Raw genomic sequence first — 21,414 nt, 5'->3', positions numbered from 1 at the left:
TGCGTCCAGAGCATCAGAGTAGCGTAATACGTTGTCTTAGAGGATTATAAAATTGCTGTTAATATCCACAAAAAACTCTGAAAGTTGCAAGTGTCACAGCCTGTATCATCTGCTACAAGTCACATGCCCAGCGTCTGTCACACTTCCTTATTTTTTTCCCCCCAGAAATAGCAATTGTTTCAAAATTAGAAAAAAAGCAGCAGAAAGCAATGCTAGTAAAAGTACTCCTTTCGTTCCCCTGTCTTCATTCAGAAGCCACTGCCTCACCGCTCTTTGCTGTAGGATTTGAGATGGGAATACTCCCTCGGGCTGTGTGGCCAGAGGCAAGATGCACCGAGGGCAGCGGGGCGATTGTCAGCGCCTTGCTTGCATCAGCCTGTCCCCAGAGCACGGCGGTGTTAGTGTCACCCCAGCAATGCGGGATGCTCTGCGAGGATGTCAGCCGTGGGGTCAGAGAGCTGAACGCTGCGGTCTTGGTTGGATTTGCACGTCGTGCAGCGTTTGTACGAGGGGGAAAGAAGACGAGCAAATTGCAGAGATCTGGTGGTGTTTCAGTAGGCTAAAAAGCTGCAGTGGCTTTGGCGTTCTGTGCTGACTTGGTGCAGTGAGATGGGACGTAAAAATGTGGAACAGAGCGATGGCACTGTCTGAGATGCAGATGCTGCTCTAAAATCTGGTATCTCCCTGTGAGAAACTGGGAAATTCAGAGCTCCAAAGCCCTGCGGTGTGCAGGCAGAAATACCCTGCTTTCCCAAAGTCCCTTTTAAGATGCTTGCAAGCCTCGCATCAGTACCCAGTGCCTGTGCTCTCCCCAAGGCTCTGCAGCAGCTCTCTGACACAAACATGCTCCTCGAGCCCTGCACATCTCTCTTGCTGACGACATTGATGATGCAGGTGCACGAGAGAGAAGTCAATCTCAAAGCCATTTATGGCTCTGAAGTGCTGGAAACTCAGCAAAATAATGCATTTGCCAAGGAGGAGAGAGTGAAGCAGGTGGGTAAACGTCCATTTAGAAGGTTTTGCTGACTGGCGAGCGGGGAGGAGGGCAGGAGAAGGTGAGGGTGCCCACTGCTAGCAGCAGAGTACTAAGGAAAAGGGATGACGTGGCTTTTTAATCTGGTTTGCATATCTGGGAAGAAATAATTGCTCTGTATGCCACTCGGTGCTACCTAAGCTGACTGGCGTTTCCCAGAAAACAGAATTGGACCGGATTCTCTTTCAGAGGTTATCTTTTGTTAACAGCTCCTACCATTAGCCAGCTGCTTAATCCTAATTCGAGGCGATTTCTCGGGTGGCAAGTCCTTCCCATCAGAGTCCCTTCGTGCCTGAAAGGACTGGCGTATGTTCCGCAGCCTTGCAGATGAGGCAGGGTCCCCTTTTCCTGGTGATGAACAGCTCTCGTGCCTGAGTGGGATCAGTACTGTCGGTGGGGTGGCTTTCTGCACAGCAGGTATGCTGCCTGCCTGTTCTCCACGGTGGCCTTGCGCACGGCTTTTTCTCTGGCAGACCTGGTCAAAGTGCAGTGACGATAAGATTGTGCGTGTTCCTTTTTTTTTTTTCTTTCTTTTTTCTTTTTTTTCCCCTATGCACTATCTCGTCTCTGCAGTGGCAAAGTCATTTATTCCTGCTGCAGCCTGAGAGCCGGTGGATGTCAAGGACCGGGCTCCACAGCCGTCATGTGTGGGGTATAAAGCGCACACATATGTAGGTACGGGAAACCCGGAGCACTTCAGCTTGGTGTCAGGTGCATCCTGTAATGCAGTCAGTAATGCTAGGTCTGTACGCAGCCAGGACTGCACCTACATAGCAGTTCATGTCACGGTGCTTTGTGGCTTCTGCTTTCTCTGATTCAATGCTGAACTCCACAGTCATACAGTTCCTGCTAGAGTTTAATGCTGTTTTTTTCCCATGCACTGCAATGCAGTTAGTCCATTGAAGGTTTTGGAGAGTGTGGAACTGAATGGTGCACACATATTCCTGCTTTTCATCCAGTAGTCTGTTATTTTAATATTTTTTTATGTTTTTTTTTAATGGAATGTGATTTTGCTGACTCCAGCTCGTGCATGTCAGGCTTGCACCCCTCTGGAAACCGTGGGTTGTGGCAGCAGCACCCAGAGGTGCCGATGCCCAGGCAGTGTCCATGCTAAACAGTTGCTGCGCTGGCAAAAAGGGCCAAAAGTGCTGCAGCAGGCAGCGGCGAGGCCCTACAGGAGGAGGAGGAGAGAGTTGTGCCTGAGCATGTCTGAAACCTTCTCTGACGGTGACTCAGAGGCTGTCAGAGTGCTGTAAATGAAGCAGGGTGTCTGGCTCCTGCCCTGATTCTGCGACTCCGGCAACCTCTCCGTGGAGGTTTTCTTACTCATTCTGCAGAATGGTTTAGGACAGCCCCAGAGGGGTTTGTAACCCCACCAGCATGCACCTAGGGCAGAGCTTTCCAGCACCTGTGGTTATCAACTGCAACGAAGATTTTCCTCCTGCCCAACATCAGGAGAAAAAGGTGTTGTGCGACTTAAGCTTAAAACCAAAAGAAACACCACCCCAAACCCCACACGGTCAACGTATTTTAAAACATTTCTTCTTCTGGGGAGACGTTGCATGGGATTTGCAACCCAAGACCACAGCTGTGGCTCTACCAATGTTTTTCACAAGTGAGGTGTGGCTTGTGATTCTGCTCGAAGCGTATCTGCAGTCATAGTGAAATTCCGCATAGCCAAAGCAACATTAAAAACAAACCCCAGCTTGGCTCTGATATGGAAAATACGGAACAGCAGTTGCTGTGTGCAGGATGAGAGCTGATGTTTTGCCAACCTGAAGTGTAAAGCCGATGCTGGAATCGGGGCCTGAAGAATGGGAGCGTTTGCCAAAAGGAAATGGAAGCAGGGATGGAGGGTTTCGGGGAATGCATCGGAGTCAGCCCTGCCAAAAAACGTCTCCCCTGTGGACAGGTCTGATTACGAGAGTAACCGCATTAGCCCATGCTCAGTGCAGCTGGAGCCGCAGTTGGCCTTTTGCATTTTCTAGCTGGCAAACGGCATCTCGAACGCACAGCTAAGGGAGATCTGGGTTTGGATCCGCCAGCTGCGCTCCTGGATCTTGGTGACCGAAGGGCAGGGACTGGAGAAAAAGGCGAGAGACGGGCAAAAGCAAAGCCTGGTCTCTCTGCTTGGCGGTGAGTCCACCAGAGAACCCCTTCCTTCCCCACTTGGGGGATAAAAGGAAGCCACAATTTTTGAGTTGCCTTCGATTTTTGGAGGCACATACACTATGTTTGCATGCAGGTTTGTCTTCAGTGGAGTCTATAAATTTAAGACCTGCTTGCACAGCGTTTTTATTTTATGTTATTTTATTTTGTTATTTTATTTTATTTTATTTTATGTTTTTATTTTATTTTGTTTTTATTTTATTTTATTTTAATTTTATTTTATTATTTTTTCTCTTCCCTTGCATAGAATATCCTTTCCTTCTCAGCCTTTCACCCACCTTTGCTGAAGGGTGTCTTTGCAGTGGTCTCGAACACACCATAGAGCACAAGTCCAGAAGGACAGCTAGCCAGGGGACAGCTGTGGGCAAAGGAGGTGGATGTACATGTAATATAAATACAGCATGCTTTGGGAGCAAGTTCTCCAGTGCATTACTGTCGCAGGTGCCCAGTGTTGTGAGTGAGGGGCTGCCCTGTGAGCCCCCAGGTCTCCTAGCCACATTGCACCTCTCTTGGCCTAAGCAGAAATGCAACCCATGGCGCGTCCTTTTCAAGTTTTGTTTATTTCAGCATTCTTTTAGTCCTGCAGCGGTGTTGTCCCAGTGGTATCTGAGCAAAGGACAAGCTTTGTGCCTGTGGGAAGTGCCTGTTCAGTTGTTCCAGCCTGTGTATTAGTAACAGCTCAACCCACGTCACTGCTTCTGAACCCGCTGAACTCCGGTGGCTTCGACACAGCGTCGGTTTGGGTGGCCAAGGTTCTTGCTTGGATTAACCGAGACCTGGAGTGAGGTGCTAGACACCAGTGGAAAATAAAAAGGTTAATGAATGTAGGCCGAAAAAAGGCTTGCGGGCAGATGAGTGGGAAGCACAGCGATGGGATGTCAGCATTTGGCCTGCTTGCCCCGTGCACATTGGTGGTGCTTTTATTTAGATGTGCCCTCAGGTAGCAGCTGGGCCGAGGCCTGAGAGTCAGGAGGCCTCAGTCTTGCTCTGGTTCTGACCTGCCATGTACCTCAAGGAAATCACCTCAGCTTTCTTGCTCTGCTTCTCCTTCCTGCATGCAATCATCAAGACCATGAGCTGCTAGGGGCAGAGACTGTCACTTGGTGTATTTAGTCAGGGCCTACGCTCATGGGTGCTGATCTCAGTGCCGTAAATATCGTGGATTTCTTTGGAATTTTTTAATGTGAATTGTCCGGAAATGAAGTTTTACGTAGACCTTCACCAAGGGAGGATCAGGAATTTTCCTAGCAAAACCTTCTGAAGGTCAGGAGGAGTTTGCTGCAGCATGAGCAGTCCCACGTCCCCGCTTTGCCAGCATTTATATACACCGGTCCTGGCCCCAGCCCTTTGCCTGGAATGGCACTTCTTGTAAACTTAGTCAAGTTGCTTTTTATCTTTATATTGGTAAACGCTGAAAGGCTTTCAGTGGATCCACCTGGTGATGCAAGCCTATCCCTTGCTAACAGGGAAGCTATCTGTTAGCAGCAAGTTATTCTCACCTGTTTTTCAGAATACCTTGAGCACTGCCTGTGTTAGAACAGGGAACTAGCTGAGTCCTGGGGATGCCATCTTTGTTGTCACAAAGGCAATGATTGAATAGACAAGATGCCAGCAGGTGGTGCTCAAGAATACATGGTACAGCTCCTGACTTGTGTAGGACATGCCAGACATGTACTGGACATTGCAAGCAACTTTCCTGTTTCTTGGTATGTAGCATTTTAACAGAAAGTTCTGCAACGGTGGAGAAGACAGTTCCAGTGGCTGCTCTGTGCTTTTTTCCTTCGTCTACTTACGTCTAGCAAGAGCTACCTCCATTTTACTGAAGCTCCATCAAAACCAGACTGTAGCACCAGCTTGGCTCGGGCATCCCCTCGCTGAGCTGGGGAGGACCGCTGGGCAGGAGGGCGACCTTGCCCTTCTGCTGGAGCTGCCCTCGGTGCTAGGCGAGGAATAAACAGCCACTGGCACACGCAGCCCTCCAAGTCATGCATGTTCCTGCAGTAGCTTGAGCTCGGCCACAGAAGAAATGATATTGGGAGGAAAAGAACCAAAGAGCACAGAACTAGAATTTAACTGGCTGCTCTGGGTTCGGGCTGGCAATTTATTTTAGTGTTAAGATGGCAGTAGTAGCTGAGGGGAAGACCGGTTCTCAAGAATACAGAATGTTTGCTGGCCACTGATGGCAAAGCAGGGGTGAAATTTGGTGAAGGAGAAGGCCAACTTCATCTTGCCTTTTTTGGATCAAGTGCGCGGGCTGCTCTAAGATGTTCTTTACAGGCAAGGTCTTGTTAGGGTCAAGAAAGGCAGTCGTGCCATGCCTTCCATTTCTGTGCATTAGAGACCATTTTTTTAGATGTCAGCTCTATCAGTATTTCCATTCTTGTCCAGAGAGGTGCTGAATGAGCAAGAGCTACCAAATGAAGCCATTATGGGATAGAGTAACACACAGAGATCTCATTTAAAAAAAGCTGAAAGTTTCCTGTACCATAGACCCGTCTGAACTTTCTGTTTGCAGCAATGTTCACGAGCTTCTGAGCACTGATGGCAAAAGCCACTGCCTACAGATTTTTGTCACATGCTTGCTTAATAACCCTGGAAAAGTAATTTTTCTCACGTAGGCTTCAATTCCTCCTCCCCTGAAAGAGGACCAAGACTTAGATCTTTGGGTTTCTGCAAGACTTAATTAATGAGAGTGACTTGAGAACGAAGGATGCCCTGTTGGTGTCGCTTATTCCCCTTGCTGCTTCTCGGTACTTATTAAACTCAACTGGTTTTGTTTTAAGAGTCAGCATAGCGAGATTTTTGGGATGACGTTAGCTGTGTGGTTCTGGCTGGTCAGTAACTAGAAGGGTCAAACTCCACGCTGGCATGTGGTATTGTGACTCGCAGGAATGGTCTCGGGAGCCGCTGCTGTTAGCGAAAGCTGCACGAGACTGGATTCCCCGCCCAGCATTTTTCTTGTACACAACTGAAAGCATCTTTTACACCCGTGTTTGGGAGAACAAGCTCCTCGCACGTGTCCATGAGCCCATTCTCCAGCATGGGTCTTCACCGGGCAGCTTTGTTTTAGGCTCCCAAGGGATCGTTTCTGCTCGCTCCGGAGCCGGCGCAGGTAGAATGGAGCAGATGGCTCGGTGCTGGCCAAGGGCTTGCTGATACAAAGCAAATTGCTTCTGTATCCGACTGATAGGGTTCAGGCTTTAATTGAGGCTTTCAGCAAGGCGCTCAACAGTGAAAAACGTTCTGCCGAGAAAAACAGCACAGTAACCATGGGCAAAGGTTCAGGACAGCAGAGTTCAGCCCTCCTGGGGACGGCGTCCCAACTTATTTATTTATTTCCAGCTGCTTTCCCACCATCACTCCAAACTTGGGCGACGTCCCTGGAAGGCTGCAGCTCGGTGCACCAGCACAGCACACCCCGTTGTGCTGAAAGGTGGAAGCAGGGACTGCTAAATCTGCTTTTTTTTTGGCAGCGATAGGCACAGTGCGTGCAAAGGTGGCTTCCCTGGGTGCTGCCTTTGAGCTGCTGTCTGCTGCTCTGAGCTTTTGGAGGTCTCCCTGGCGCAGCACAAATCCTTCTGGCTTTCCTCTTACGTGCGTCAGCATCAACAGAGCTTTAATTTTTCATGGTCGCCTCTAAAAGGGAAAGAAGGCCTCCCTTGCTCCTCCCACCCCCATGCAAGGGGGGATTTGGCAGCGGAGGGAAGAGATTTGTGCTCAGGTCCTGCTGTGGGGCCGGCAGCTTGCTTTCAGCAGCCGTCCCTTTGGCTGAAGGAGCTGCTGTCCCCAGCCACGCCGTCACACCCGGGAGCGGGGCAGCACACAGCAGGCGATGCACAGTAACCACTGCCCCCCCTGCCCCACTTTTCATCTAGCTTTGAATTCTGCTTTGAGCTTGATTTCTTCCTAGTACGGGACCAAGGAGGACATTTCCGCATGGAAAACAGATCTGTGGAGCTGGCGGTGTTGTTTAATGTCCTTACTCAGAGAGGAGCTGCTTCAGGTAACAAAGCGGGCTGCTTGGCTTTGAAACATGGACTTTGCTTCGTGCCGGAGTCGGTCTAAGAAAAAGACCCTAAAAAGACACACTGTGTGAACAGACAAAGTTAAACTCTCTGTGAATCAAGCTTCTCCGTGATTCAAGGCTCCAAGAAATCTGTGATGGTAATGGAAGTAGTGCTGGTAGCTTAAAATCGCCACTGTGCCTGCCCTGCCCTTTACATGTCAGCCCAGTGCTACCCTCGTCTCCCTCCCCAGCAGCACAGAAAAACCCAGAGCATCCAGAATCTGTGTTTTTCTGTATTGTTCTCAATATTTCAGATAGGGTACGGAGGTGACTGTGTTTTTTGTTGAGCATGAGATCTGCTGGGGAAGCAGTGAGCCTGTCTGCCTGGTGGCAGCTGCCCTGCGCGAGTGAAAGGGGAAGTGCGTGGAGCAGCAAAGCTCCAAAACAGAATTAAACAAAGCAAAAAAACCCACACCAAAACAAAGCAGAGTAACCCTTTGCAAAGTCCCCTGCCTTTATTGCACTCATGGCATTAAGCTCAGACGGTGCAGCTGAATCTGCAAGCTGCGTGAAATAGGCGGTTTCTGGGATTTCTCTGGAAATGCAATTCCATATTTAGCGCAAAGCAGCCGTGTTTTAGTGCCCAGCTGGTGTTGTTCAATAAACCTGAGATGTACCCAGACTTCTTGTCACCCCGTTCATCGGGGGGCGAGTTGGGCAGGCAGAGATGAGTGAAGGGACCCGTCAGCTAGCCAAAACCCTGCAGCTCCCTCCCGGCGTGGTGCCTGGAGGACGTGGCTTTGGCAAGCCGCTCTCAGCACTTCGTGTTGGTGCTGTAACTCCCCTCGTCGCTTCCTTGGACTTCTAGAGTTTCAACAGGCCACCTCTGGGAATTTAGGGGGGGTGGCTTTCCTCTAGGGACTGCTATTTATACTGGCGAGCAGCCTGTGTGCCAGCCGTTTGGCGACGTGGCTGCCGAGGAGGTAAGAGGTGCCTTCTGCTCCCCAGCTGCTGCGGGCAGCGCCGGTGGGGGAAGCAGCAGGGGTGAGGGTGGTGGCGTTGGGCAGCGAGCAGAGCTCAGCCGAGCACTGAAACACTGCTGCAAGGGGGATTTAGAGACTCAGCAGGCGTGTTTCTGTCACAGCTGGGGAGTCACGACAACTTCTCGGCATCCTTCAAGAACTGGGGGGAAAAGCCCAAACTGCCTGTGGATCAGTTGGATTTTTTTTACTGTTAACTGTAATTCATTCTGAATGTGAATTCACCAGTCGGCACTGGGGAGTGCCACATCTGTGGAATGATGTTTTGATCCCTCCAACCCCTGTGACTAACTCTCTTTAAAAAGTCCTACGGCTCTGGAAACAGTGCAATAGCGAGTATCTGTTATTTGTCTGAGGAGGAAGGTGTTTGCAGGAGGAGGTGATGGAAAGGAAGGTGCTCTGGAGTTAAAAAACTTCTTTTCAAGATAAAAAGGAGCTATGTTTTTTCATTGCATTCGCGGAAATAGTTGATTTACACATACGAGGTTTTATTTTCCATTGCAATGTGTTAAGTACAGCTTTTTAGCAAACAGAAGAGGCAAAACCCAAAGTACAAAGCAACCCACTTGCTGATTGCCTGTCGGAGGCACGTGTCTAAGTCAGTTTTTCAAGGGGCTTACGGTGCTGTCAACGTGACCCTTCCATTTTCCTTGCAGAAAAAGATTTACAAGTACAAGAAGGTGCTCAGTAACCCCAGCCGCTGGGAGGTGGTGTTGAAGGAGATCAGGACGCTGGTGGACATGGCGCTGACGTCTCCGCTTCAGGACGATTCCATTCACCAAGCCCCACTGGAGATTGTCTCAAAACTGCTCTCAGAGGTATGATCTCAGCTGTGCTCCTGCAAGACACTGTCACCTTTTGATGAGAGACAAACAGTTAAAAGTCTGTGGGTGGGTTTTATTTTAACTTGGGCTTTCAAAATTTTTCCTTTAAATCTGCTCGTCACTTCTGCTGACTTGAGTGGAATTTGTACTTTTTAGGGAAAAGAAGAATTTGACCCATGTTAGGTAGATGTCTGGAAACAAAACAAAAAAACATTTCTCTTGAGGCTATGGGGTTTTGTTCGGTTATTCATGGTAAATTTGTTATGGGTCTGACTCAAGTCTTATTTCGAGTCAGTAGTAAAACTTCCCTTGACTTCTGTTCCACTGGCTTTGTTTGCAAGACTGATCATCCTTGTACAAGGCCAACAAATGTATCTACCAATAAATTCATAGCACAGCTTTTTATTATTGCCAGTTCTGTCAAAGAAAAATAGTCTCCTTCTTCAGAGGTATCTATCCTTTTTTACATCTATTTCAAATAGTTAACTTTTTGTGGACAGGAAATTTAATGCCAAGCAGGTTTTTGGTGTCCAAGTTCTGAAGTGCAAAGATTTGGGATAACCAAAGAAGTTGCCAGCTGTTTGTCTTGCAGTAGGCTCTGTAACCTCTGAATGGATCATGCTGCTGAGAAAGCCAAAAGCACTTTGCTGTTGAAAACCAGTGACTTCCAGTAGGCTTTTACTGATTCCATTTTAGAAGAAGGAACTTAAGGAAAACTGCAGCAGCTGTTTTACTACCAAAAATGGTATACAACAATGCAACAGTTCTTTTATTAATTTTCTTAGAAACATACAGCCTGGCTACAGAAAACAAGTTTAAGAACTCTATCACTAGCTTTAGTTTTCCAGTTAATTGAATCCTGCTCTGGCATCCTGGTGTTTGTGTGCTTAGCTTTCGTGGCTGGGGTGACTTGAATCTGAAGGTGCTGAGGAAGAAATGGAAGCTTCCACAACCCCTCATAGCAGATTGTGTAAGACCTTCTTTAAGAGAATGATTTTAATTTGATTAATTTTATTCTAAAAATAAATAAAGGCAGTCTTGAGGCTTTCTATGAGTGTCTGATGGTAGCTGAGAGTACAGTGTATGCTGCTGTGCCAGCTCAGAACTGTTTGCTCATTCATTTCTTCTGTTTGACTCTTGCAGAACAACAACTTAACCACTCAAGACCATGAGAGCATTATTGTGGTGAGTAACTTTCTGTCAAAATCCGGGAACAAATCCATATGGTTCAGTAACACTTCTCTCAGTGCTTAAGCCTCTGCCCTACTGAAGTTGGGCAGATATGAAAGCACTTGTATCAGTGCTGATGAATTTGAACTGGATCAAACCAATTTGGCCTATAGGCTTTTGCGTGGTTTATTGTTCCTCTTTTCTTGCTTCACAGATGAATAATGATATTTTCCTCTTCAAGTTATACAGCATATGTAGGGTTAATCTGCTTCCAGAATGGCCTCCTTACTGGGCTACACAGTGCAATGTTATATATGTACTTTAAATAGTCAAAAAACATCATTTCCAGATGTGCCCTATAAAACCCTTAGGCTTAGTAGTTTCCTGAGGGGCTAATGCTGCCATATACAGAATGTCTCCATCTCTGATGGTATGTGAGCAAGTGATTGTTTTTGTAAGTACGGATATGCGTATGTGTCACTGCAGTTTAACCCCCTGCTTACTTGGTTTGTAGAAATAGCCCTCTCAACTTGTTTCTCTTCCGCAGGTTGCATTTATTTAGACATAGAAATAACTATGTCAAATAGCTACCTTCTTCCTTGTGCAAGAAAACACGAAATCTCAAAAATTTATCAGAGAGGTGGAAATTGCTACCCCATCACTGTAATTTAATTTCAGTCGCTGGCAATTTCCAGGAGATTTTCCCGGCAGTCAGACCTAGAACTTCACCACCACCTGATCGTATCACGTCCCTGTGAATCCTTCTGCAAAACAAGGCAGCATGTAGCTGCCAGTAGGTGTGAATTGTGTGTAGCTGCTGCTTAAGATACCATTTTAGCTGGAGATAAGTTTCTGAAATGGCATTTACTTTTCTTTGAGATCTGCTGTAGCTTTCATTTTCCTCTAGTGCCAAGGAAAGTTCAGGCTTCCAGTGAAAACTGGTTGTTTTGGGGAAGGATTTTTTAATAAAAGATGTCAGGTGGCCCTGCTGTGAGCAGGAAGGTTGGACCAGGTGGCCTCCAAAGGTCCCTTCAGCCTAAATTATTCAGTGATCCTGAGTGAAGGCTGCTTTGGGTCAGTCCTGCCCTTCTGCAGGTTGTGCCCCAGCCGTTAAGGAGTCAGAGGTTTCTGTCTGTTAGAGCTCACTGCCGTTATGCAGCCAACCTGTGCTATTAGGAGGTACTGCTGTTGCTGTGTGCTTGTGTCATGTCGCAGAAGCACACAGTGATTTGCTGTGCAGACCAAACCGCCTTTGCTATCTAGATGTTGCTGGAACAGATCAATATTACAACTCGTCCCTTCCTGGTAGGGGATCAGTCGCCCGTCACTGGGCGATGTGAGGCAGCAGGTTTCACAGAAGGCAAACACGGGCTTCATTATGCTGCCACTTCTCCATACAGACCGTACAGGCAGAGCTGTGACCCTCTTGACAGTGACTGCTGCGGTTATTCCCTGCATTCAGCAGCAACGAGGCTGAACAAAAAAGCCCATTTTTCCTAGGCTGACAGCCAGCCAAGCCCCTTCTCTGCTGCAGTGACGGCAGTGGCCGGACAGGTATAAGCATGTGGTGATTTTGCAACACCTGCCTGCTGTGGTTTGGCTGGTGCCATGGCTGACACTTCGAAAGGTGGATTCCAGGGAGATGTTTAGCTCGGGTGGTGGGTGGGCAGCGAGGACCCTCTAGTCCTACCAAAATCGTGTTGCCTTCTCCATCTCCTCTGGGCCACCGCCAGAGGCAGAGTGAATAGTTGCAGAAGGATGGCATACAAGAATGAACAGAAACTTCACAAGTGTTACCTGTAACCCAAACAGATCTTTGCAGATATGCTGGGTTTCATTGTTAAAATTCACATTAACCTTAACGTGCTCGTGTGTGAAAGCAGCTGTTGTGAAACAAGCTCATTTTGAGCAGACTCGCTGTGGCTAAAGGCCTTAAGGAGATGAGAGGGAGAGCAAAAATCAGAACAGGCTGCCTTAGTAAAGCTCCAGATGCCATCCAGATAAAATATCTGGTGTTCGGTTGCTTAATACAAAATGTCCTAGCTGCTGCTTACAGCCTTACTTTTAAATGGGTACTGGGAATCCCTTCAGCTCGAGGTTGGAAAAGCCCGAAGGCACCATCACGTAGAGAGAATACATTGTTCTAGTACCATTTCCTAAATTACAAAGGAAGTAACAACAACATAAGTTCATTACACTCTCAGCGGCAGGTATGACCTCTAATGTATTTACTGAGCATAACCACATCAGTTGGCGTAGCGGCAAAGAAGGAATTGTTGATCTCAACTTGCAAAAAGTTATATTCTTGATTTTGACAAATAGAGGCCTTCCAGGTAGGAACAGTGCTGTATTTTTTTTCATGAATGATCAGCTGTATGTGAGCTTGAACTCTTATATAAAAGACATGTATTTGTTTGGTGTTTTTTTTTTTTCTTTTAGAGAGATGTTATTACCGAAACAGTGAAGCAGATTTGTCCTTGCTATATTACATACTAAATAACTGATTTACAGCTCATGTTTTCATTGAAACCAGTATAAAAATGTTACTCCTTTGCTGTGTTTTATGAATTTACACTGATGTAGTTAAAAGCAAAACTTTCCAGAGGATTCACAGCAAGGGTGTGCTTAAGCTTATGTGTAAAACACACAGCCCACCTCTAATTTCTATACTGATACTTTTGTCCTTTTTTAAAAGTAAAGTGACCTTTAGTTTTGCAAGAAAAATGTTCCCCTGCAAAACTCTTACTCCAGTTGCAGCCTTCTAATTATTTTTTTTCTCTCTCTTTAATTTTTTTAAAGGCAATTGCACCTTTGCTGGAAAACAACCATCCTCCTCCTGACCTCTGTGAATTCTTCTGCAAGGTATTAGAGCAGCTTTCTGAAATCTTATAGTTGTATATGAGGGTAGTTCTTTGAGGGGATTGTTGCTTTTTTCTTTAACTCCTTGCCTCATGCCCAAATTGATTTCATCTTTTGGTCAACAACCGGTGATAACGGAAGAGTTGACAGCACCATTATGGTAAATAGATACATACTCTTCACACACCAGACTGCACAGTATTGATAATCCATGAGAGTTAAGATCTTCAGACTACCCCACTCCAGTCTGGGTACATGAGATGCCCTACTGTATGTTCTATTTAGCTAATGCAAAAATTGTTGGAGTCACTTGGTTCAGATGTGTTGGTAATGTGATGCATAACTCAGCCGTAATGGTTTTATGTCATGGGGTAATGGTAGTGGAAAGATCATAAGGACCCATCCTCTTTCCTGGAAAATCCAGGCTTCTGCTGCATTTTGCATCTTTTCTGTGCAGTTTGGAGGAAAAACTTCTGGATTTGAAAATACTACTTTTTCTCTAGGTCTCTTTGCATTTCAGTTTCAAGTCTGCTTTAATCTGCTTACTGAAGACTGGATGTACACTTGTAAACCAGTCTGGATGTTGCTTAAAGTTCCCACCCAGAGTTACTTGTCAGCAGTTACTCCTGCCGAAATCGTCAAGTTTCAAGAAACAACTCTGACTTTGTTTCACTTTGATAAGCCAGCCTTAGGGCCATTCCTAGTCTCAGACTCCAATACCTCCAAGACTCCGTGTTACCCACCAGTCTCTCATCCTCCAAGCTATATGGGCACTTATATTTTTTTATGCTTTTGGTCTCTATCAGAGATAGCTACTTAATTATCTCTAAAGGTGTGGGATGGGCTGTGTATAGTTGCAGCAAGGGAAATTATTTTTATAGGTTATGAACTCTCCCTCCTCAGCGATACTCAGAACTTGAGTGGGCAAGGCTAGTGAGTAGGCTAAAGTGTCTTCACAACTGGCCCTGCCTTGACCAGGGGTTGAGCCAGGTGAGCTCCAAAAGTCCTTTCCTGCTTGAATTACTCTGACTGATATATTGGGATATATCCCAAAAGCTATTAAATTCCAGTGAGTTTCATGAAGAATAAGCAGTAGGGAAAGCAATTTGCACAGTTCATGAGCTCCCGTTGTAATTTTTTATTAGATACCAGCAAATCTGCAGGAGAGAACGGTGTTACAAGTATCCTATTCCCAGGAAAGATTAATTAGCCCTTGGATTTTATTAATCTAGGGGTAATCTGTGCACAGGGTGTGAAGCCAGGGGAGACCCATTTTGATAATCCTGCAGCTCACAAAGTGACTTGTTGCTCCTTACAGCACTGCCGAGAGCGCCCACGGTCGATGGTTGTGATAGAAGTGTTCACGCCAGTGGTACAGAGGATTCTCAAACACAACATGGTGAGTGAAAGAAACTTTACATCACAAAGCTGTGGCAAAGAGTAACAAATAAATAAAATATTTAAGGCAGTTGACTTAACTGTGATCTCAAGGATGAGTCTCATCACTCTATAGCTACACAAGCAGCTTCTTTTCACTAACTGGTATAATTTTAGAAACCATCCACTGTCCTCCTGTGTACAGCATGAATCCAGTAGAAAACAGTTCTTATTTCTCATTTTTATAACGTTATTATTATTTAACTCCTCGAGTTTACAGAACTAGCTAGAAAACCTAAGATGGCGAAAAGGTCGTATTCCTGGCTCCGTGCCTGTGCTCTCCAGACATGTAAACATTTTTGAATATTCTGTAGTGTTCAATGAAATATTCTGTAAATGTTATTCTTGGAGTTCAGGGTGATTTTTTTTTTTAAAGAATCCAGAGCTCTTGAGGGGTCTCAAGTAAAATCTAAATGCATAGTGTAATGCTTGTATTTGGTTAGCTTCAGAGAATTGGGTATATTTACTGTACTTAACATTTGCAGATTGAAAATCAACATGTCTGTACCGCAGTGTGTAGTCAGAGAATTTACGGTGTCATATATTAATTGGAGTGGATTTGGGCACTTTACTGCTCCCCGGGGATTTCTGTACTGAATAGTCTTTTAGAAAATGTGTGTGTGTGCATGTAAATAAAGTAGTCCTTCAGGGGGACAGTGCTGTTGGCAGTAAACTTCATAACCTTAGGAGGCCACGTGCAATTTAGTGTGCTTAGAGCAGGAAACCTAGCTGTCTGTTCCAACCTTTGCCACTAATTTCCTCTGTGGTCTTTGATAAGTTCATGGCAAGTTCTGTTCCACAGTTTCCCACTTACCAAACGGAGAAAGAGTGCTTCATTTATCTATTTTGAAGTTTCAAATGATCGAGGATAGCTCGTTGTGTTGCTGATAGCACCGAGTACGTGCAGGACTGGAGATTATCACGTGCTGAGTGTGCTGGGAGCACTCGGCAGCCTCTCCCTGCCTTTTGATCACAGCTGGTTGTGGGCTCAGCCCAAATGTTTGAGTCCAAGCACTATTGCTTTATTCTTTAAGAGTAAACAATATTGATAGTGTGCCTTGTTTTGTACGTGTTATGGTGACAGGTCATCAGATTATTTTTGGAGGTATTTTATTTTAAAGCTGTCAGCAGTGACGTGCTCATTATGATCTCTTGGGCTTTTGTTCTAATTTCGGTTAGGACACTTACACAGGTTGAAAAAAATAATGAATTGTAACTGCACAAGCTATTTTGCAGGGAGTTCCCATGAAATTAAGTGGCACCAGAGGATATACGAAGCATGTGCGGTCTCATGCTGTTGGACCAAGTGTATTTGCACCTGCTGGAAGGAACTGTTAGATGTTTGGTGATGTGAATTGTAATGGATTCGCTGACAGTCTTTTTCTTGGGTCATACTGGCAAGGAATGACACTAGACTTGAAGGGAACATTGTTCTTTCTAGGGCTATATTCACATTTTTGGTGATCTTCCCTAGTTTTACAGCCAATGAGATGTTAATACAGGTTGTACATTAGAAGTGCCTAAAACCAAAATAGGTAAGGAAGGATTCAGCACTTTGGGAATGTGTCTTCCCTTTCATAGTCCCCTGGTTCGTTACCACTTGCAGCATTTCTTTAAGATTTCGGTTGCCATTTATTTCTTCCGGATGACTCCTCTTCCCCAGACAGCTGCTTGAGGGATAACAGGGAGGGCTTGCTGTACTCAGCAGGCCTTGTTCACCACTTGGAAATTTAGTTTTGTAGCTCTGTAGCACCTGCATAATAAGATTACACCTGTGTAAATTAGCAGGAATGTGCTGCGGAATAACATTCACGAGATAGCCAATTGTATTCCTTCCACATCTCAAAATAGCAGGTAAGGCGAGGAGATGCTGGATTTCAGTGAGCAGGTGCCTTCCTGACTGGAAGCAACTGTGGAGCTCACCAGTCAAATTCATATTGTACCTGGAGTACAATAGAGAAAGAACTGACCTGTGGTTTTATAACTGATCGTTTAGTGGTCACTTGTCAAAAAAGATTTTCGCTAAAAGCAGAATAGGTACCATGTCAAATATTGAAATGTAAGTTCATGTTTGAGTTACTCTTCTAAGTGTAGTTACGAGTGGAAGCAAAAATGAACAACAATAAAAAATGCATTTCAAAATAAAGGTACAAAATTAAACGTATGAAAGAAAAATAACTGAACGTATGAACATTGAACATGCCTTTTGTTTTGGAATGGGTCTGGGGGGAAAGAGGAGATTGTACAGCATGCCATTAGTAGTGAGTAGCACATTACTTCAGCATGCAGTGGTATTGTGCTCCTGAAGCTGTCAGCATTACAAGAGAGTGAATTCAGCTGTGCTTGAATTGATTTCTTTTGAAAACCCACAGTTTCAATGTACATTGCAGGCATATTTCACCGCCTTCACTGAGTCTCTCCTTTTTGGACAGGATTTTGGGAAATGCCCTCGGTTGCGTCTGTTTACTCAGGAGTACATTCTGGCTTTGAATGAGCTGAATGCTGGAATGGAGGTGGTGAAGAAGTTTATTCACAGGTTAGTCACATTCAATTTTACAGTGTGTTTTCCAGTCCTGTGTGCACACACCCTTACATTACTTCTCCCAGCCCTGCTAACCTCTGTAGTTAGCTTTTACAGTAGCTGGTGCTTTTTGGTACTGGCAAACAGCAAATAAGTGAGAGGTGCCCATGAGGAGATGTTGCTGAAGGGTTTTTTTTAGCTTATTCTTAAGTATGGCTGGGGTTTTCTGCCTTTAACACTGGAGGTGAATGGATATTCCTTTTATACGCTGAGACTCAGAGCCTTTACAGAGAGATTCCCATCAACTTTAGACCCCACAATGATCACGTGTGAGCTTTCAGGGGTACTACATCAAGTAAACCGAGGACACAGCCTTCTTCTGAAGTAGGACTATTTGGTGGGGATTTGCAGGGTTAAAACACTCTGTTATGGCCTGTCTGAAGATTCCCCGAGGCTGTCTATCCAGTTCTGGCACCCTGTTCTGTCTGACTGTTTTTGCCCACAGGAGTTTTCATTGCAGTGACGTTGTCTTGGCTTTTGTTTTTCAGCATGCATGGTCCGACTGGACAATGTCCCCATCCCAGGGTCCTGCCAAATCTCGTGGCTGTCTGCTTAGCAGCCATTTATTCATGTTATGAGGAATTTATCAACAGGTCAGTATGAATTCTCAGTTCACCACATGTTACTCCCAAACTCGTGGCGTCAAAGAGTTTTCATTCAGGCTGTAAACAAGATCGGCATGAGCATGGGTGTGGGTATGCAAGAGTGTGTCTTCATTCTTGCTCCACCCATTGCTAGTGCTACATGTGGGTGTTCTGTATGGTCACATGCGTGTTTTTGTAGGTATGTGACTGTATTTGTTATGCTTTGCATGTTTGAAAATCTGAAGACAAGAAGATACCGAATCTCCATTCACTTGTACTCACTGTGGCATGCTACGTGGCAGTGAGGCTGGCATGTCATCACTGCGCAGCTTTGGCTCCTGTGCTTGCATCAGAGAGCAGTGCTGGTGTGACAGGGAGCTGGGGAGCTCAGCGCTTCCAATACTGGAGTGCTGCGAGCTGCAGGAACTTTGGGGATGCAGTGCAGCAGCCAGCTGCGTGCTGACCCTGGCCACCATTGAGATGTTCCTCTGAGGCAGGCAGCAGCTGGAACTGGCCTTTAGAATAGCAGAAGGCGAGAGTTGAGCTGTTTAGAATAGCAGAAGATGAGAGTTTTGCTGTTTAGAATAGCAGAAGGTGAGAGTGCTCCACAACAGTCTCTGGGATTTGAGCACTACCCAGAGCAGCCTCAGTTTTACTCCCTTTCTGGCACATGAAGTGGGTGTTACACCTGAAGCAAAGAGAAAGGTAAGATCCTGAAGAAGGGGGTTGCGTGGAAATCCCAGGGTATCTATAGCTTTGAACCGGAGCTGGTTTCATGATGCTGTCTCCGTTATCGTGGAAAATCTGATTCCCGACTTACCACAAAATAGATGCTGCAGTTCCTGACACACGAGGCAGTTTCCAGTAGACACCGAGGGTTCCCCTCTGCTATGTTTCCTGTTTGTTTATGGCTATCTGACTTTCCTCATGGTAGAGCACGGACAGGGGCTGCTTAATGTCCAACAGAAATTCCAGACACGAGGGCTGCAGACAAATGTCTGGGCATGTAGTGTAGCCAGATACATACTTGGACATGGATCCTGTTACAGCTTTGCACAACTTGGATGGGAAGGTTCACCTTTGTACTAAACTGGCATGTCAATTAGACTAATGAAAAGCTGAAATGTTTGCAGAGTAGGGGCTGCAGAACAGTCCTATCAGAGCCTTTTAATATTTTTAATTGGTTTCAATAATCTGATTACCCGGGAGAAAGCAATCCGGTGGGCTGGGGTGAAACACAGTGGGAAATTGCAAAAGATGTTGGTTTCTCAGTGTTGCCCTCTCCCTCCTGCTTTCTGCTGTTATGTCTGGTTATTGAAATTGTTTATTTTTAAAATTCAGCCGAGACAATTCGCCGAGCCTGAAGGAAATTCGGAATGGCTGCCAGCAGCAGTGCGACCGAAAGCCTAATCTCCCCCTCCGCCTTCTTCACACGAGTCCTGACCTGGTCTCTCAAGAGGCCACCTTGACTGAATCGCGGCTCAAACCAGTCATCGTCACTTCGAACGAGATCCACGTGGAAGTGGAGCGCAACAACACAGCTAACCAGAAGATGACAGCCAACGTGGGCAATGACAGCGAGCCCAACCTGATCGACTGCTTGATGGTCAGTCCCACCTGCAGCACCATGAGCATTGAGCTCAGCGCCCAGGCAGACAGGATCCTCGGCTGCTATGTCGAAATACTCAAGATGCTGTGAGTAACTGTGTTAAACAGCTCTTTGAACAACGTCATCCTAACAGTGGGGGGGCTTTTCCCACAGGCCTGGCGTTGTCAACATCTGTGACCAGCAAGCACACGGTTATAAATCCATCCCCTACACTGGAGGCCAGTGTCTGAAAGAGACATCTGGCACTGCCAATATGTACTAAAAATAGCATTAGGAAGATGAAAAGGGAAAGCTGATTTGTACAGTGAGCCTCAGGCATATTACAGAAGACAGGATATTGTTGCCAGTGGTTTCTCTTTTGTTCTTAGCCACCAAAAAAAAAAAAAAAAAAAGGATCTTTGTCTCCTGCAGGGCTCTGGGGATTGCCTGAGACAAAGCTAGAAAAGACAGGTCCATTGCTGGTGCAGTGGTAGGCAACACTGCTCCCCTGGCTTCAGAAGAAGGTAGATGAGGCCAGTGGCTTTCACTTAGGTGTTTTCCCTGCACGTGTCTGTAGATGTTTTAGGACTTGCTCAGATTTACTTCTGTTACAATAGATCCTCTGTTTGTTGACTGATTGCTTTCATACAGCAAACCTGTATTAACGAACCAGTGCTCAGATAACCTTTAGTATATGATGGCTCTGTGGTTTCCTGGGAGGCAGATCCTCTGAATATCTTCAAGAGGAATGTAGAATAAGAAATTCTTTAGGGAAAGCTTCTTTGTCTCCTGGATAAATAAATGAAATGAAGGAGTAACACAAAAGGTAGACTGCAGGATAGAAGCTTGTAATAAAACCATGTGTTAATGAAGTGTAGTAAACCAACCCGAAACAGTTTTGTGGGCTTTGACAGCCAGCTCTGTTACTGGGTTGCATATGTCTGTGGGCAAACTTTAATGACTATTAAACAATGTAAGGCTTAATGAAGTGATAGTTGATTTTTTTAAGATTACATGATAGTGGGTTAAATTTGGCCTCCTCTGTAAACTGTGAGCATTTGGCTACACTGAAGTCAAATGCCAGCTTGGGTATTCACTCTCTAGGAACTGCTTGAAGTGCCATGATGGAGGATTTTGTGAAAGTTTTTCCCCACGTTTTCAGTGTTTTCAGAATATATTATGCCAATTTCAACATAATGCCTTCACTCACTCCTGTGCTGTCTTGCAAATGCATTCGTAAGCACACACCCAGAATTGGAGGCAGGATAAATGAATCCAAGATACTGTTCCTATTACATTCTTGAGTGGGAAGTTGCTGAAGGATGATTTTTTCCCCCTTGCCTAGCCTCCTCTCCCCTTAAAAAAAAAAGTTTGCATTAGAATAGCACAGTATCTGGCATTGCTTTATCTGATGGCTTCTAAGTCTTCATGCACCCAGGTGCTGCATTAAACATGTGGTGTATTTATCCCTGTCCCCTTGACTCTAGATGTTTTCCATAAACACTATGAACTCGCTCAGTCCCGATGCTGGCTTGGGTGCTGACTCATTAAGTATTGACGGTTTTGGTTTCATCATGCAGCTGACACACACTTATAAACAAATTCACAAACGGGCATGTTCTTCCTCGCGGTCTCCCTAAACTTTAAAAGTTTGATATGCCAGGTCTCCATTCCCATATTATTTCTTGCACAAAGAAATTATTTCTTAGTTCACTCCATACCTTAAAATCACTTTTTTTGATGTGTCCTTTCTTTTTTTAATTTTTAATCAAGTTCTTCAACAGCAACAGTGAAAATGGTATTCTGTTATTGCCATTGCACCGGTTGTAGGGTAGAGCAGCTTTGTGCCCTTTTCCAGATTGTACACTGGTAATTCTGAAGGGCAAAGCCCACAAGACTCGTATAGTGCAGGAGCAGTGATACTGTACAATTGGTGCAACTTCCGTTGGATTGCCTTGCCAAAGTCCACACCCAACTTTAGAAATCACAACCTATGAAAATATAGGACAGTTTCTAAGGCAGAGCCATAGCTGGTATATATTGTTGTAGCCCCACTGAATTGGGTTCACTTCTTTTCGTGTTCACTCCCTGATTTTTTATTTTATTTTTTTGGCTCCCAAAAA

At 45.5% G+C, this 21,414-nt stretch overlaps 1 protein-coding gene across 6 annotated transcripts in view; it reads left to right on the top strand.

Moving 5' to 3' along the window:
- The window catches only part of CMIP (c-Maf inducing protein), a 128,753-nt gene that overhangs the window by 86,626 nt on the left and 20,713 nt on the right, over positions 1–21,414 (top strand). For 5 of the 6 annotated variants that reach the window (XM_035543200.1, XM_050713121.1, XM_050713119.1 and 2 more), the window contains exons 4-10: positions 8,905–9,066; positions 10,216–10,257; positions 13,042–13,104; positions 14,420–14,500; positions 16,971–17,074; positions 17,608–17,712; positions 19,045–19,398. In XM_035543200.1, coding sequence (XP_035399093.1) covers positions 8,905–9,066; positions 10,216–10,257; positions 13,042–13,104; positions 14,420–14,500; positions 16,971–17,074; positions 17,608–17,712; positions 19,045–19,398 — 911 coding nt within the window. Of the gene's footprint in view, positions 1–8,904; positions 9,067–10,215; positions 10,258–13,041; positions 13,105–14,419; positions 14,501–16,928; positions 17,075–17,607; positions 17,713–19,044; positions 19,399–21,414 lie in introns of all 6 variants that reach the window. The other variant, XM_050713118.1, reaches the window with a different exon arrangement.

This window comes from Cygnus atratus, chromosome 12 (assembly GCF_013377495.2).
Source record: "Cygnus atratus isolate AKBS03 ecotype Queensland, Australia chromosome 12, CAtr_DNAZoo_HiC_assembly, whole genome shotgun sequence".
NCBI classification, from domain to species: domain Eukaryota; kingdom Metazoa; phylum Chordata; class Aves; order Anseriformes; family Anatidae; genus Cygnus; species Cygnus atratus.
This window is presented reverse-complemented; position numbering and strand designations above follow the sequence as displayed.